The sequence below is a fragment of the Cyprinodon tularosa genome, unplaced genomic scaffold (assembly GCF_016077235.1).
Source record: "Cyprinodon tularosa strain WSP-4 unplaced genomic scaffold, ASM1607723v1 ctg1707, whole genome shotgun sequence".
NCBI classification, from domain to species: domain Eukaryota; kingdom Metazoa; phylum Chordata; class Actinopteri; order Cyprinodontiformes; family Cyprinodontidae; genus Cyprinodon; species Cyprinodon tularosa.
Window position 1 is genome coordinate 14020 of NW_024038539.1, and position 15188 is coordinate 29207.

At 42.2% G+C, this 15188-nt stretch overlaps 2 protein-coding genes and 1 long non-coding RNA gene across 3 annotated transcripts; 1 reads left to right on the plus strand and 2 right to left on the minus strand.

Annotated features, from left to right (window-relative positions):
* The first annotated feature begins 2921 nt into the window (after positions 1 to 2921).
* LOC119781086 lies at positions 2922 to 3572 on the plus strand. The gene is made up of 3 exons (XR_005280491.1): positions 2922 to 3104; positions 3188 to 3264; positions 3381 to 3572. It is a non-coding gene; the product is annotated as an uncharacterized LOC119781086 (long non-coding RNA).
* A 1845-nt stretch (positions 3573 to 5417) lies between these two features.
* On the minus strand, positions 5418 to 8761 carry LOC119781085. Its single transcript, XM_038281441.1, has 4 exons — positions 8092 to 8761; positions 7651 to 7786; positions 6240 to 6266; positions 5418 to 6191 (listed from the first exon to the last, which is right to left on the minus strand). The coding sequence occupies exons 1-4, from the start codon at positions 8673 to 8675 to the stop codon at positions 6180 to 6182; spliced, it is 759 nt and encodes a 252-aa protein (XP_038137369.1). The 5' UTR covers positions 8676 to 8761; the 3' UTR covers positions 5418 to 6179.
* Positions 8762 to 14297: 5536 nt separating this feature from the next.
* On the minus strand, positions 14298 to 15180 carry LOC119781087 (uncharacterized threonine-rich GPI-anchored glycoprotein PJ4664.02-like; the record flags this gene model as incomplete). The annotated part of the gene is made up of 2 exons (XM_038281442.1): positions 14298 to 14440; positions 14556 to 15180. Coding segments are annotated over 2 exons (768 nt in total), but the record flags the coding sequence as incomplete, so codon positions are not given.
* Positions 15181 to 15188: the final 8 nt, after the last annotated feature.

Below are 15188 nucleotides of genomic sequence, written 5' to 3' on the forward strand. Positions count from 1 at the left end.
GCAAGGTGTACTGTCCACCTTTTCTCAAAAAGTCTTAAGATGTCAGCACAGAGCGTCCTCAAAACACAGAAAACAGCCAGTCTAAGGCTACGTTCGCACTGCAGCCTGAAGTGACCCAATTGCGATTTTTTTGCCCATATGTGACCTGTATCTGATCTTTTTATGACAGTCTGAACGACACAGATCGGATTTTTTCAAATGCGACCCAGGCCACTTGGCTCTGTGGTCCTGAATCCGATACGTATCTGATCTTTTCAAATGCGACCTGTGTCTGTACGGCCAGGTCGCATTCATCCGACCTACACGTCATTGATACTTGACAAATGTTACTAAACGTTACTAATCTGCATCCTACTAAGCGGAGGCGGGAAAAACTAACAACCATGGCGGAAGATAACACAGAGAGCTATGAACAGAAAGTTATGAAGGAACTCCGTATCACTAAAGCCGCTCACATCGCTATCCCACCATTCCTGGCTTCGACTCCGCACCCACACGCTTCTCTGTTGCTATTACTGCGCCACAAAACGCCATTGCAAGAAATCTGGCTCTCTTTCTTTTTGATCTTCTTAAAAAGATTTTGTTCGTAATGTGCCTGCTCCTGTTGGAGAAGAACTTAAAGAACGCAATATACGCTGCGGTATTACGAGTCATGTTTACTTCCGCAAACACTGAGGACGCTTGCTACATGTGACGTCATTGCGTCCTCGAGTGCGCATGCGGGACACTTCGGTTGAACGCTTTCAGTTCACACAGTAGATCACATACAAGTCGCATATACTTGGAAGTGTGAACGGACACGCAAAAAATTCAACTTCACAAAAAAATCGGAATTGAGCATTAAGGAATTGAGCATTACGTGTGAACGTAGCCTAAGAGTTCGCGTTGAGCGCGTTATCCGACGGGTTAAAGAGAATATAATATATACCTCTTTCCATTGTAGGCTGCTTTAATGAACTGTTTGCAGTAGCTTGCCTGCTTAGCAACCATTAAAACAAAGACCTTGTCAGGAGATGGGCTAAGTAACACTGACAGATGTTTCCTTTGTAGTTACAGAGAAAAATCAAAAGCCTACGCACAACGTTTTCTTTTTTTATTAAGAGATGTTATAAAATGATTGTGAAACTGTACAATGATTCAATATTGTGTGAATGAAGTTGAAAAAGATGTTCTGATTTCATTTCAAACTAATTCTGAAATATTTAATATGCACTGACTGTACAATAAAACATCAAAGTTATTATTTGGCGATCAGCTGAGCTCGTCTCATTGAGAGATACTTCGGCATGTAGATGCTAAAGAAGAAAGATCTGCCTTATGATGCCTTGTACATCTTTATCAGCTTGCAGTCGCTGAATAAAGTAATCCTCCTCTGCCCGAACTAAAAAGTCGCACCGCTCCAATCCGGTAATGAGGAGCCGGCCTTGTACTTGCCAAAAGTCTGCATGGCTTTTTTTAAGTGTAAACGTGCCATTGCACATGTGTAAGAATTTACAGTCAATGTAAATCTTCACGTTTAGGCACTTTATCTCAGCTAAACCGTAACATGGCGTGGCAGTTGGATGGTAAACCGGGCCGTCTGGTGAGGCTCCTAACCACGGAGCCTGAGGATGGAGTACAAGCCCACAAGCTGCATCATTTACGTTGTTGCACTTCACATACTCTTTGGCTGCTTGAAACTCCGTTTCAGAGCCTCTCCTCATGTTGTAAGATTCTCATCAGAGCTGTGACCCCTAACGTGGCACACTTGAGGAGGTTACCCTGCTCTGCCGAAGCACGTGCCAATCCTGGTCTTTGCTCTGCGCCCTGGTAGAGGATTCAATTTTGTGAGCCATCTCCATGGTTAATGGGCTGATTGCACAAACACTTCCGGGTTTAACTTAGTGCTACTCCTCAGTTTCCGGTTCAGCGATGGCGACGTTCTACACTCGGTGTTTACAGGAGCTGCCAAAGTTAAACATCACCGATGTCCATCGGATTGGTAGGATAACTAAAACACTGTCCAGCAAATTGGATAAAGGTTTCAAGTTATATGCTGCGTCATATATACACAACTATGAAGGTGAGAAAACAACTATTGACTAACTAACGCGAAATGCTAACTGTTAGCTTCCGCTGTAGAAGTTCAGCGGTAGCTACCAGCTTTTTATTAACTAACCCGTAACGCCACTTTATTTATCTGTTCCTAATATTGTTTTACAATATCGTAATGTGACATCCTACCCAACGATTTATATCAGGCATTGTTAATTTGGTAAATTGTGTTATTTTTAAGATACTGTTTTGAGTTTTATGGCAGTAATGTTATGTAGCTACCTGAAGTTACAACCAACGTAAGGAGTCACATCTGTAAGATGTGTATATGTGATCAATACAGATCTAACGGTAATGAGACTTGTATTTGTCTTTTCATTCAGTGTCCAACAAAGACAGGCTCTCAGGGCAGATCAGCGTCAGAGCTTTGTGCTACAGGTCCATGAGGAAGAATGAGACGCCGCATAGTTTGAGTGTAGGCAGGAAGCAGTGAAAATGTTCATTCCCACTCAGTTGAGCATTAATTAATACATCAAGACATACTAAGCTAAATATTTTCATACTTCTCTGCTTTATCATACCCAGGTGACAGAAAATAAATTTACATAATCTAAGGAGTTATGGTTATCAAGCAAAACTTAGTTGTATTTATGTCAATAGGCAGAAGAGGTAACATTAGCATTCGAGGGGGTAGGGTTCTTCTAGCAGCACAGGTCAACAGTAACAATTGTTATACATATATATATATATATATATATATATGTATGTATATATATATACCGGTATATATATATTTATATATGTGTATGTATGTATATATATATGTATGTATATATATCACCATGACAGGACTTACATTATTTTTTCCCCTTTTTTTCTTAGATTGAGTTTGGTGATTCATCGCCAGTTGTGGTGACTCGCACTCTTGTGTGGCAGGAACTGTTGTGTGCAGTCATACAGTGGCGTTGCTGTTTCAAACAGCACATTGCTCTCAGCTCAGGACACCAGTTGTGCCCCCTGTGCATAGCTGCACAGAATCTGAGCAGCAATGGCACAAGCCACGAACAATGGTAACTATACAAAGAAGTTAAATTATGTTTTTTGGTCATATTTTTTAGGTGACTCCTTCCACTGAAAATGTCTTCTTACTTAGGGTGTCAGGCCAGGGCCTATCAAGTCCATGGTCTTCACTAAGCCAGTACCAAACAGGATGGTGCAGACTGGAGTGAGGTAATTTGAATTTCCCATTTTACTACATATGCTGCTGTTAATTCTGTTAATACTGTTGATGCATTATTATTTAATTTTCTGTTTTCTTCACTTTTCCTTATTAATGTGCTTTATAGAAGTGGATTCTACAGAGGTATGGTGGGTCCCTTGCCAGACCCCTGTATGTTCAGAATTGAGGAGGTATATGCTAAATTCAGCATGGAGGACAGGCCACTCGTAACCACAATGAACATGGGACCTGACAAGCCCCTTGTGGAAAGTGCCTTTGGGCTGGTGCAGAGGGGCAGTGTTCTTTCTTACCAAAAGCCAGCACTGTCATCCCGGCATATCACACTCCACCATGACGCACCACCAACCCCACACTTGCCTCTAGAGGATTACACCATATTGCCATCTGCCTGTGCGTTTGTGTGCTCTGAAGAGGAGCTACTACATCTCAGCAGCTTGACCGTGACAATGGAGATGGCTCACAAAATTGAGCAGGCTACACGTGAGCAAAGCTCTTGCTCTGAGTGGCATCTTCTCCGCCGACCAAGGGTGACTGCATCTAGGTCTGGCGAGGTGTGTCATGTCAGAGGCCAGAGCTCTGCAGAGTCACTTGCAGAGCGCATATTAAAGGGAACAAAGCAGACATGAGGAGGGGTTCTGAGATGGAGCCAGCAGTAGCAGCTGAGTACAGTCAGCTTGTAAATGTTAATTATGCACCTTGCGGTCTTGTCATCCACCCTGCTTCACCCTGGCTTGCTGCGTCCCCTGATGGTGTTGTTTTTGACCCCACTGAATATCCCCAGTTTGGACTTGTTGAATTCAAATGCCCAAATGTGCACAACTTCATTGACTGTAAATATGTACAAATGTGTTCCCCTCAACTTAAGAAGAGCCATGCGTACTACTGGCAAGTGCAAGGACAGCTGCTCATCACAGGGATGCAGTGGTGCGACTTTGTTGTGTGGGCGCAGGAGGACTATCTTGTGCAACGAATATTTGTAGATCCAGAAGTTCAGAGAGCAATCAGAGATAAAGCAGAGCATTTCTTTTTCTACACATACATGCCAAAATACCTGTCTGAAAAATGAGCAATGAAAGCAGAGGAAAACCCAAGCTGCATCCTAACTCTCATACAATGCACTACATAAAATGTGTCCTAATCAGTTTAATTGTGTGAATAAATTGTGTTAAGAATGCACACTGAATACTGGGGCTCTTAAATTAACAGCTGACAAATCTATCATAGTTACAGTTGTGTGAAAAAGTATTTGTCCCCTTCCTGGTTTCTTATTTTTTGCATGTTAGTCACACTTAAATGTTTGTGATCATCAAACAAATCTAAATGTGAGACAAAGATAACACAAGTAAACAGAAAATGCAGTTTTTAAATGAAGATTTTTATTAGTAAGGGAGGAAAAAAATCCAAACTTAAATGTCCCTGTGTGAAAAAGTGATTGCCAGACAGATCTCAGTTACTTGGTTTTTACATTTTTCCTGATTTTCTTTTGGATCGCAGCATGTCTAACTTTTGAGGATCTTTTGGTCTATTAGTGATTTCTTGATTGAGAACAGGTGTGGCAGTAATCCAGCCTAGAGAAATTGAACTCAGCTTTCCAAAGATGTGATAAACCACAGTTTATTTATGTTTTAACAGGGGGGGCAATCACTTTTTCACACAGGGGCATTTAAGTTTGGAATTTTTTCCTCCCTTCATAATAAAAGTCTTCATTTAAAAACTGCATTTTCTTTTTACTTGTGTTATCTTTGTCTCACATTTAAATTTGTTTGATGATCTGAAACATTGAAGTGTGACTAACATGCAAAAAATATGAAACCAGGAAGGGGACAAATACTTTTTTACACAACTGTATATTAGTATTATATCCTTGTATATTTCCTGATCAATGTCAGTCATTGAAACATGTGATTTGGTAGATTAAGGCACTTGATTTTACACATTTATCCCATATGTTAGAGTTCAGACATACTAAATGTCCAATAGTTTTAGCATTTTCAATAGCTAATTGATGTTTTATTTGACACACTTTTTCAGAGTCTTAAGTAAAAACATGAATGCCAAAAATATAAATAAAACATTTTATTCACAGAAAAGACAATGTGATGATTGAAAAGGTAATTTTGAGTAAATCGTTAAATGCATAATTCAACCGTTACTGCCTTTGTCTTTTGATTCAACATGTACTGGTAAATGTGAATGATTTCAACAATGTTAGGTTTAACTTCATTTACATCAAACAAATTCATTCGTTACAGGCAATACTTTTGTAAAGTTAAACTGTATTTGAACTGTAACACATTGATGTTGATAAAAATGTTTTACAACGTATTAGATATGTGGTAAGATTGTGTTGGCCGACACTGAAAATTTACAGGTTTTAGTTGTGATCTCAACTATAGATATAAAAATGTAATGTTTGTCATGAGCTGCTTGCACCAGATATGGAAGGCCCTGGGTCACAGCTATTGAATTGATGACTTTAGATTATTGATATGAATCAAGTTCAGCTGTGAGATTGCTACTAATGACAATGAGACTTCTGTCAGCAACTCGGCTATTCCCGACTGTCTAAATATCTCCTTATCACTAACTGAACCACCATACAACTCTGAGATGAATGTCACTGCACCATGTGGGGCTATGCCAACCAGACCTTTCATGGTGCAGTGAGATTTGTATGTGGAGTACATCTCACTTTGAAGGAGGGGTGAGGATCTCTGTGCAATCTAGGATCACCTGGGTGTCTGGAAAATCTTGAAATTCCTCAGGGAGGTTGGCTTGCACTTCTGCAGGTGTAAGCCAAATGCAAACAGACCCCATTGCAGTGGCTAGAAAACTTGTCCATGTTGCAATGATGCGGCTCGCTGTGGACTGGTGTACGTTGAAACGATTTGCCAGAAAGAACTCATCAATGAAAGAACTCATCAATGAAAGAACTCATCAATGAAAGAACTCATCAATGAAAGAACTCATCAATGGGCTGGAGCAGCTGTCGCTAGGAGGTAAAAATGCAGAAGGAAAAAAAAGGTTCCTCCTTCAAAGAACTGTTCAGATTATTTGTGGTTGTTTGAGGTACTTCTTCATAGTCAGTGTATTATTACCTCCAGGAGATGGTGCTTGGCATGCCCTCAGTTTGTAGAAGCAGTAGGAGTATTGTTATAGGTTTTTAAGTAATGCATTGTTGTGGACAGGGTCAGCAGCAACATGAATTATAGACACCTAAAAAAAATGTTATCAGTGTAGTGTACGCCGTATTTAAAATACTTTCACCTCTTGTCATGATCGGTTCTCTAATGGAGACCCAAAGATGCAGAACACCACTGACGGACACAGGATGAAAAGTTTAACAAGTTTATTTGCACAAGCACGTAATATGCAGATGACTGGTTTGGGCCTGGAATCTGGTTTCACCGGAGTCTTGAGGGTTCTTGAGGTTCTCCTTGGGAGAGTCACTGTTGGTTCTGGAGAAGGATGTGTTAGCAGAGTCCGTTAGCTGCTTCAGCGTCTCACGTCTTATTAGAACAGACCTTGGCTTGGGTTTCCTAGCTCTTGCCCAGAGCTGCTTAGAGGTTGACTGAGAATCTTCAGGGTTTGGCTCGGAGGGTCGGCTCGGCAGGTTAGCTCTTCCAGAGCTTTCACGGAGGAAGCACGAGTCCCCAACTGGAACAACACTGCGGCGTTGAGGTAAGGTCTGAAGGCAGCTTAAGTAGTGGATCCTCTGATGGTCTTGATGAGCTGCACCTGTGCAGGAGGCTCCCTCAGAGGATCCACGGCGGACTCTGCTGGAGAAAAATGGTATTTTCTCCAGCTCCCAACACCTCTCTGTCTTGCTGCCATACAGACTATTTGATGAGAAAAAAACTATTAACCAGTAAATAGTTAGTTCATATTTATCAGTCACACAGTAACACACATAACAGATAGATCCAGCAGTTAACCTGCAATTCCTGTGTTCTGTGAAATAAAAATTTCAGATTTTTTCAAAACTGTGCACCAACTTCAGACTGTTTTTTTTTTTAGGCGTGTAAATGATGTTGCTGTGGATAGTGTCCACAAGAGTACTCATGTTGCTTCTCTAAGTTAAGGGCTTATTGATGACCATCTACTGTACATAATGAACTGACTATGGACAAGTATTTCACACAAACCTCATTAATACAATTGTTACTACTCATTTAACATATGAAATAGGTCAATGCTCTTGTTTGGCTAAATGTTTGTAAATCTTATGTATACCATAACATGGAGAAAACCAGGAGTGTCTAGGGAACTGTTGTATTTAAGTGAGACTAAAACCCATAATTTACCCTTTAGATTTGCACAAAAATGCATCACTACATCTGAAACTGCCAATAAATCACACTCTAATGATAACCTACCGTTGATGAACGTGCAGGAGTGATGACTTCTTCATTTCTTTTGGCAGCTGATTTGGCTCTTGTGACCCAGACCATTTTATGAAGGCAAGGCTGAATCAGAGACCAAAACGACATCAGGTGCTCATAGCTTGAAAATCTATTCACAAAAGACACACATATCACAGGTACACCATGTCACAATTAGCGTAGCTGTTAAAAATCACACAAAATAATATGAACAGCAACAACTAGGATTACATTTCATATTGCGTGTTATGTATAATTTAGATGGACTGGTTAAGAAGCAATTTAGCGCTGCATTTTATCAGGAACTATTTTCTAACCACATTTTCTAAGCAAATAAACATTCTTTATCAAAAGTGATTACAGGTTTTGTTATGATTAACTGATCATAGTCCTAGTGAATGTTAAACAGCTGGAATATATGGCTGATTAACTCACCTCCTATAGAATCGGATGTCTGCGTCCGAGCCAGCAAACCGCTGTAATCCAAACTCTCGCTGAAGACGTAGCTCCTGTATCTCCTTTCTCAGCTCTTCTGTGGACACATCTTCAGCAGCTGATGCGGACATGTCCATTGCAGCTGGTTCAGGGACGGAGCAATAGTCATGGTCATCTCTGACATGGAGGTGCTCTTCATCCTTCTGGGGAGGAGCTGCCTCAGGCCGCTCCACTCTCTCCCACACACTGCGCCGTGCTGGTTCAACACAATAGCCATTCCACTCAAAAAGTGCCGGTACAGCACCTTTAACGAGCCGTCTTCCACCGTCAAGTGTTGCTGGTTCGATGAGCTGATCGTTGGTAAAGTGTCTGCTACAGACCTTTGAGTGAGAGGTGATGTCGAAATGATCCCGGCGAATGCGAACTAGCCACTGTTTTCTCTGATGGGTCTGTGTCGGAAAGCCATGAAAACTTAACACGCCGTTAAATTTTGACGATGCTGTGCAGAGAGGAACACAGCAGTGCTCTGAATACTTTTTTTCTTGTTTTTGAAAACGACAAGTTTTTAACACTTTCCTTTTCATAATGACATCAAACAATATTGCCAAATCTGCAAGCTAGCGCAATGTAAATACGCGGACCGGAAACGACCGAGCAGTAATGCCTTGAATCGGAAGTACGTCACTAAGCCTAGTGCATGTAGCGCACTGAAGGCTCTGCAGATGCAACTGCTCTTCTTCAGTGCAGACAGTCTGTTGGCGACAGCTGGTGGCTCCTTAGGGGGAGGGATGGAGGAGGTGGAGCATGTTGATGCACCTCTGTGGATCGGGAGTCACGTTTCGGCTGTTGGTAGGAGAGTACACCCCCCCTCTGAACAAGTCCAAACGCTGACTGAACATGTCGCCTGTCTGTACTAATCCCCATTTTGGTAATAAGGGGCCTTTCCTCTGGAGGTAAGACACTTCATCCACACGCAGACTTGAATTTACCGATCATTCCTCGGTAAAGGGTCCTTCTGCAATCACACATAGACATGTATGTTATACACACACCACTTTAAACATGATATGAAGTTATTTACACTTACCGTAATCCTCCTCTGCCCTTCCGACTCTGAACAGTCTGAACCAGGTTCAGGTCTGAAACTGGACCAGGTTTTATACCCTGTGAAAATAAATGATGCAATAGCTGCCAAAAGCTGGCATGTGTTGGGTCAAAATTTGGCATCTTCTGGGAAAAGCTAAAGGCAAAAATGACTGAAAACACAAGTTCTGCAGAATTTATTACTGATATTAGAAGTTTTAAGCTGTAGGAAAACTGCACCGTTCATTCATGTGAAAGAATATGTGCAAAACAGGTATTGCTGTGAAAGTTACGGCTGTCCTGGGTTTGTGCCACTGCTGAGCTAACTCTGTACAGATGTGTACAGGGGGGGGACAACTGGTACATGCAGTTCTGAGTAATGTGCTGTTTGAAAGAGAAGGACCACAGCATGATTGCACAATGCTGTACCTGCAACACAGGAACACCTGCACCGCACCAAAACAACTGCTGATGTGTCCCGGAGCACCATCTGTCAATACATTGTCAATTATTATCATGGTAATGTCCAGTTAGGGTCATGTTTTGGAAATGTTCTGGTTGTAGAACACTGTTCCACATGGAAACATAATATTCAAAAACTTGTCTTAAACTGAATGCTGACAATACTTTGCTTGAAAGTCAATTGTGTGTATAACTGTGCTCACTGACTTGTTGGCATAGATATCCTTCTTCAAATGGAATGATAAAAAATGGTGTTAAATAGTTTCATGTGACAAACGCATAAAAATATTTAAAAGGTATTTCTGTGCGTCTGTCAGCAAGGTTTGTGAAGCACATAGCGTACAGTATACATTGAGCCACAGATATATTCACATTTTTAAAAAAAGGTCAGATGTTATTCATATTTCTGTATTTTAGAGTCACAGGGTTATTTTGTTACACTCTAACAATTATTAGTGTTTCAATTAACATATAGACTGTAATGTTTTAAAATGTGAATACATTATTGGGACACGCTGTACACAGCACAACAAGAATGCACAAAAAAGCTTCAACAGCTTAAAGGAATAGTACACCCAAAACATGATTAGCCTTCATTTTCTACTCCCCCCCATGCTGAACAACACTCTGGAGTACTTTTTTGATATCTCAAATGCATCTGGAGATCTGGGAGGCTTCTTGCTGTCTGCTGACATTCAAATAATGGAGGTCTATGGCGCCCGAGACAGAAAGGTCCATAAAAGTCCACAAAAACGTGTCAATATTCCTCCATACTGCTCGTCCAATGTATTCCAAGTGTCCTGAGTGGGTAGCGTCCAGAATTTACTCGAAACGAAGTCATTTAGAATGTTTTTAGAGCATAAACAGTAGTTTATAGCATTTCCTAAAAGCGCGTTCACGACGCTACGGAAGCCGGCAGACCAAACCAGATGAAAGTGCGCATTCAGCGTCTGCTCTGCCGATAATGCAAGCGTAGAAGAAGAAATGTGCTGTTTACCTGTGCAAAGAAAGAAACAACGAAAGAAAAATGTCTGAGGACTTCAGTGTTGAGGAAGAGCATGAGTTCTTTGCCGAGCTGAATGCGCTGGTTTGGTCTGCCGGCTTCCGTAGAATCGTGAACGCGCTTTTAGGAAATCCTATACACTACTGTTTATGCTCTAAAAACATTCTAAATATATAAAATAGCGGATAACCATTAAAACAACTATTTTCATTCATTTCAGACGGAACTATTCACAGAGTTGTATTATATCAAACTGAACTTCCAATTTTCACCACTGGTCGGCGCCAAGTAACCTTTCCTCTGATCACAGCTTGCTTGGTCTCGCAATGAATCCTGGGATATCCAAGAATACCGAGGATACGTCGGACCCGTCCTTCAAATCGGGCAAAAAGAAGGACGCATTTTAAGGCCGCATAACGAAGAGTCTTGGAATCCGACCAGACCTCGGCGCCGCGCTATGACATCATCATACTTCGAATCTGGCCTTCTAACGACGCGTCCTAGGTTTTTTAACAGAGCACTCAAGAAACAGAAAACAAAATGGCCGCTCATCTTCTTCTTGTGAGGTTTTATGGCGGTTGGCAAACTTGTGAGAAATGCATTACCGCCACCAACTGATATGGAGTAAAGCAAGGAAATGAAACGATTCACCCCATTAAAAAACAAACTGTGTAACTTAACCCAACATAATAAATACTAAATCACATTTGCCCGTATAATTTTAATTTAACTTTAAGTCATCGTCACTCTGCTAGTTTCTGATGGTCCCATCGGTCCTCCCATCATGCTTCCAACCATCTCCCAGTTCAAATCTTTAAGGATATTTTTCTGCTGCTTTCACTATTATTTTCAGTTTTTTGGTTTTTCTCGTCGTCTGTGCTACAATTAATCATTTCCACCATGAATAGAACTAAATCTTTCTTTTTAACAATTAGTGAGTCTTCATCAATTTTTGGACATTTCTCCAGAGCAGGCGTCCCCAAAGTCGGTCCTCGAGGGCCGCTGTCCTGCAGGTTTTAGAGGTTTCCCTGCTTTAAAACAGCTGATTATAATGATTGCATTAGAGCAACAGCCTGTTAATCATCTCTCAATTAAAATCAGCTGCTGGAGGAAGGAAATTTCTAAAACCTGCAGGAGAGGGGGCCTTGAGGACAGACACTGGGGATGCCTGCTCTAGAGGTTTGGAATCTGCCGTGTGTTGAACTGTAGGTTTGGGTTTTTCTAACTGAGATGGGATCCTTCTAGCAGCTTCATGGTAGGTTATTCCGAGCTCAAATTTCATTTTTTTTATTTCCTCAGACCTTTTGCTGCTTCACAGACGCGATAAGCAGCAGTATGTTCTCCACCACAGTTACAGCATTTTATTTCAGCTTCTTTCCCACATTTTCTGTACTCATACTCTCCTGCAGTCCTTCCACGCCTCTGCTTTCCTTTACAAACTGCTGCTATGTGACTGGATTTTTGGCAATTGAACCTCAAAGGTGGAGGATTGTAGATTTTGACATTATAACTGATGTAACCGATGAATACTTTGCTGGGAAATTACTCTTCCTCGAATTTAATTAGCACCGATAAACTGTCAGATCTTTCTCCGTTTCTTGTTGTTTTTAATCGTTTTACTTCTTTTATTTTTGCACTGCTTATGTTTTCTACAATTTCTTTTTCAGAAACTCTTAGAGGAACTCCTCCAATGACTACCCTGCTGATCTTTTTGTTCTCCATTAAGCTGCTCTGAACTCTTATCCCTCCATCTTGTTGATCCGTATGGCTTTGCCTTGCTGGGCGCTGTCCCTGCAGTTTATTAGCAGGTCTCCACTCTACAGGATTCTGGCTCCTCTGACTTCTCCTCCTAGTTTATTTATGGTTTTTATTAAGTGAACCGGATTTAGGCTTGTCCCGATCCGATCCACGTATCTGATCGGACGGCGATATTGGCAAAAGAATGCGTATCGGCAAAGCATGTAAAAATGCCGATCCAGACTGCCGATCCAGTTTTTTTTTTTTTTATCCGGTCCGTATTTTCCAGTTTCGCCAATTGAAACGATCCATTCCACTATTTTGCGCCAGTGTTCCCCGAATCCGGTCCGTATTTTCCAGAACAGGTCTTTTTGGGTCTGTCTCCCAGCCTAACCATTAAAACAGGTGAATTGGAAGATAGCGGGGAAAATGTCAGCCGTGTGGGATTATTTTATCCATGTGTAGATGGAGACTAGGTGTGGAGGAGATTGGGGAGTATAAGGCATTTTTGTGTAACTATTATTTGCACTGATTTTTTTTAAGCAGTGTCTTTTTTTCAAGAGTAGAGTCCTGATTCTAAGTTAATAGACTATTTTCCACTCTTGTCTGTTTTGCATTTTTATTAAAACTTACAGTAATACTTGCACCTTTAACTGTTTACGGTTTTACTGCTCACTGTGCAATATTAGATTGCTATTCATAATTTTGTCCAGTTTGTGTTTATCTCTTAATAAACAGGTAAGTTTGTTGTTACCAAGCATTGTGTTTTATTCAATCTCACCTAATTCAGCTGGCTAGATGTTATCAAGAGTACTAAAACCCTTTTCAACATGAGTCCTACAACTAAGGCTAAATACTTTAACTTAAACTTAAATAAACGCTTGGATAGGCTGGTATCGGCCAGTATCGGTATCGGATCGGAAGTGCAAAAACCTGGATCGGGACATCTCTAACCGGATTCCAATTAGTAAAAGATTCTGCCTGATTAAGGACTTTGAATATGACTTTGAATTCATTTTGTTTTGCTGTGGAATGTATGGATTGATCATCACTGGATTGTTCTGAACTGGACTCCCCTTTAACTGATTTCTGCTTTTTCCGCCTTTTCTCATTTTTAGATGTTGCTATCTATCAACCTTCTTCATTGTCACTATTTCCCTCTTCCATCCCACCAGAACCGCTTCCTGTTTCCTCACCACTCACGGCCCAGGACATTACTCCAGGAGCGGCTTAGAAACACGCGCCATGCACCAAACGACCATCCAGGCGTCCTCTCTCACCCTGACTCCTGGCCATGGCTGCTCTGCTTCCCACAGCCCTCAATAAATAGTTTAAGCCCCGCCCCTCAGGCTCTCTTATTTCTCATTTACTCACATAAATCAGTTTGGTCCATATATTACCTCCACAAACAATCAGCATTTATATAAAAAAAAAAATCATTTTTACTACTTTATTCCTTTTCACCGATTTATTGACTTATTCAAATATACCAATTTTTTAGACATAAGAAAAAATAAAAATAAATAATAAATAAATAATCTGACAAACATTTAACGAGTCACGTGTTGGTGATGTCACTTCCGCATTCCAACAACTCGTTTTAACCGCTTACTGAGCGTTGCCTCGGGTTTGAACCCAGCGAAGACGCCGCCAGACTGAACATGACGCGTCCCCGTAGCATACACACCCACTACACACACACACCTCCAAACACCCCCCCACCCCCCCACACACACACATGGCTAACCCTACTGAAATATTAAGTGTGCACCCTCAGCACACCAGCAGGTAACCAGGAACAGCTTGTTTTTAGTCAATGAACCGTGACTGTAGGGCTCAGCGAGGGTATTGGTCCTCACAGGCACAGTATAACTGGAATGTGTGTGTGGCACACAAAGCCACATGCATAGCGAGGTTGATTTCAGTGACGAGGTGGATTCATCACAGAGGCGCAGTGGTGAAGATGGATCAGGTAAAACTCCTCCTCCTCCTCTGAGCGTGTGTGAGGGCCGGGTCCCTGGTGGATCATGTTTCCTTCATTGTTAAGGTGGAACAGGAGCCCGGCTCCCAGTCACACCAGAACCCTGTTAGTCAGGAACTAACCTGAACCAGGATGGAGCCAGAAACCAGAACCAGGCCGCTTCCCAGAGAGCAGACCTACGTTTATCTGTGGACCTACAGGCAGTTCCAGGTATCCATGGGTCTGGGTCAGATGGTGGAGTGGATGTCTGCAGCAGGGTGGATGTTGGGGTGGATGTCTGCAGCAGGGTGGATGTTGGGGTGGATGTCTGCAGCAGGGTGGATGTCTGCAGCAGGGTGGATGTTGGGGTGGATGTCTGCAGCAGGGTGGATGTTGGGGTGGATGTCTGCAGCAGGGTGGATGTTGGGGTGGATGTTGGGGTGGATGTCTGCAGCAGGGTGGATGTCTGCAGCAGGGTGGATGTCTGCAGCAGGGTGGATGTTGGGGTGGATGTCTGCAGCAGGGTGGATGTTGGGGTGGATGTCTGCAGCAGGGTGGATGTCTGCAGCAGGGTGGATGTTGGGGTGGATGTCTGCAGCAGGGTGGATGTTGGGGTGGATGTCTGCAGCAGGGTGGATGTTGGGGTGGATGTTGGGGTGGATGTCTGCAGCAGGGTGGATGTCTGCAGCAGGGTGGATGTCTGCAGCAGGGTGGATGTTGGGGTGGATGTCTGCAGCAGGGTGGATGTCTGCAGCAGGGTGGATGTCTGCAGCAGGGTGGATGTCTGCAGCAGGGTGGATGTCTGCAGCAGGGTGGATGTTGGGGTGGATGTTGGGGTGGATGTCTGCAGCA

Bases quoted from the DNA above. Each gene is read 5' to 3' on its own strand.
- LOC119781085 (XM_038281441.1), bottom strand. From the start codon at position 8,675: ATGAAAAGGAAAGTGTTAAAAACTTGTCGTTTTCAAAAACAAGAAAAA. The intron at 7,787-8,091 runs GTGAGTTAATCA...TTTTGTGAATAG, and splicing joins GACATCCGATTCTATAGGAG to ATTTTCAAGCTATGAGCACC. The intron at 6,267-7,650 runs GTAGGTTATCAT...TTTACCTCCTAG, and splicing joins CTCCTGCACGTTCATCAACG to CGACAGCTGCTCCAGCCCAT.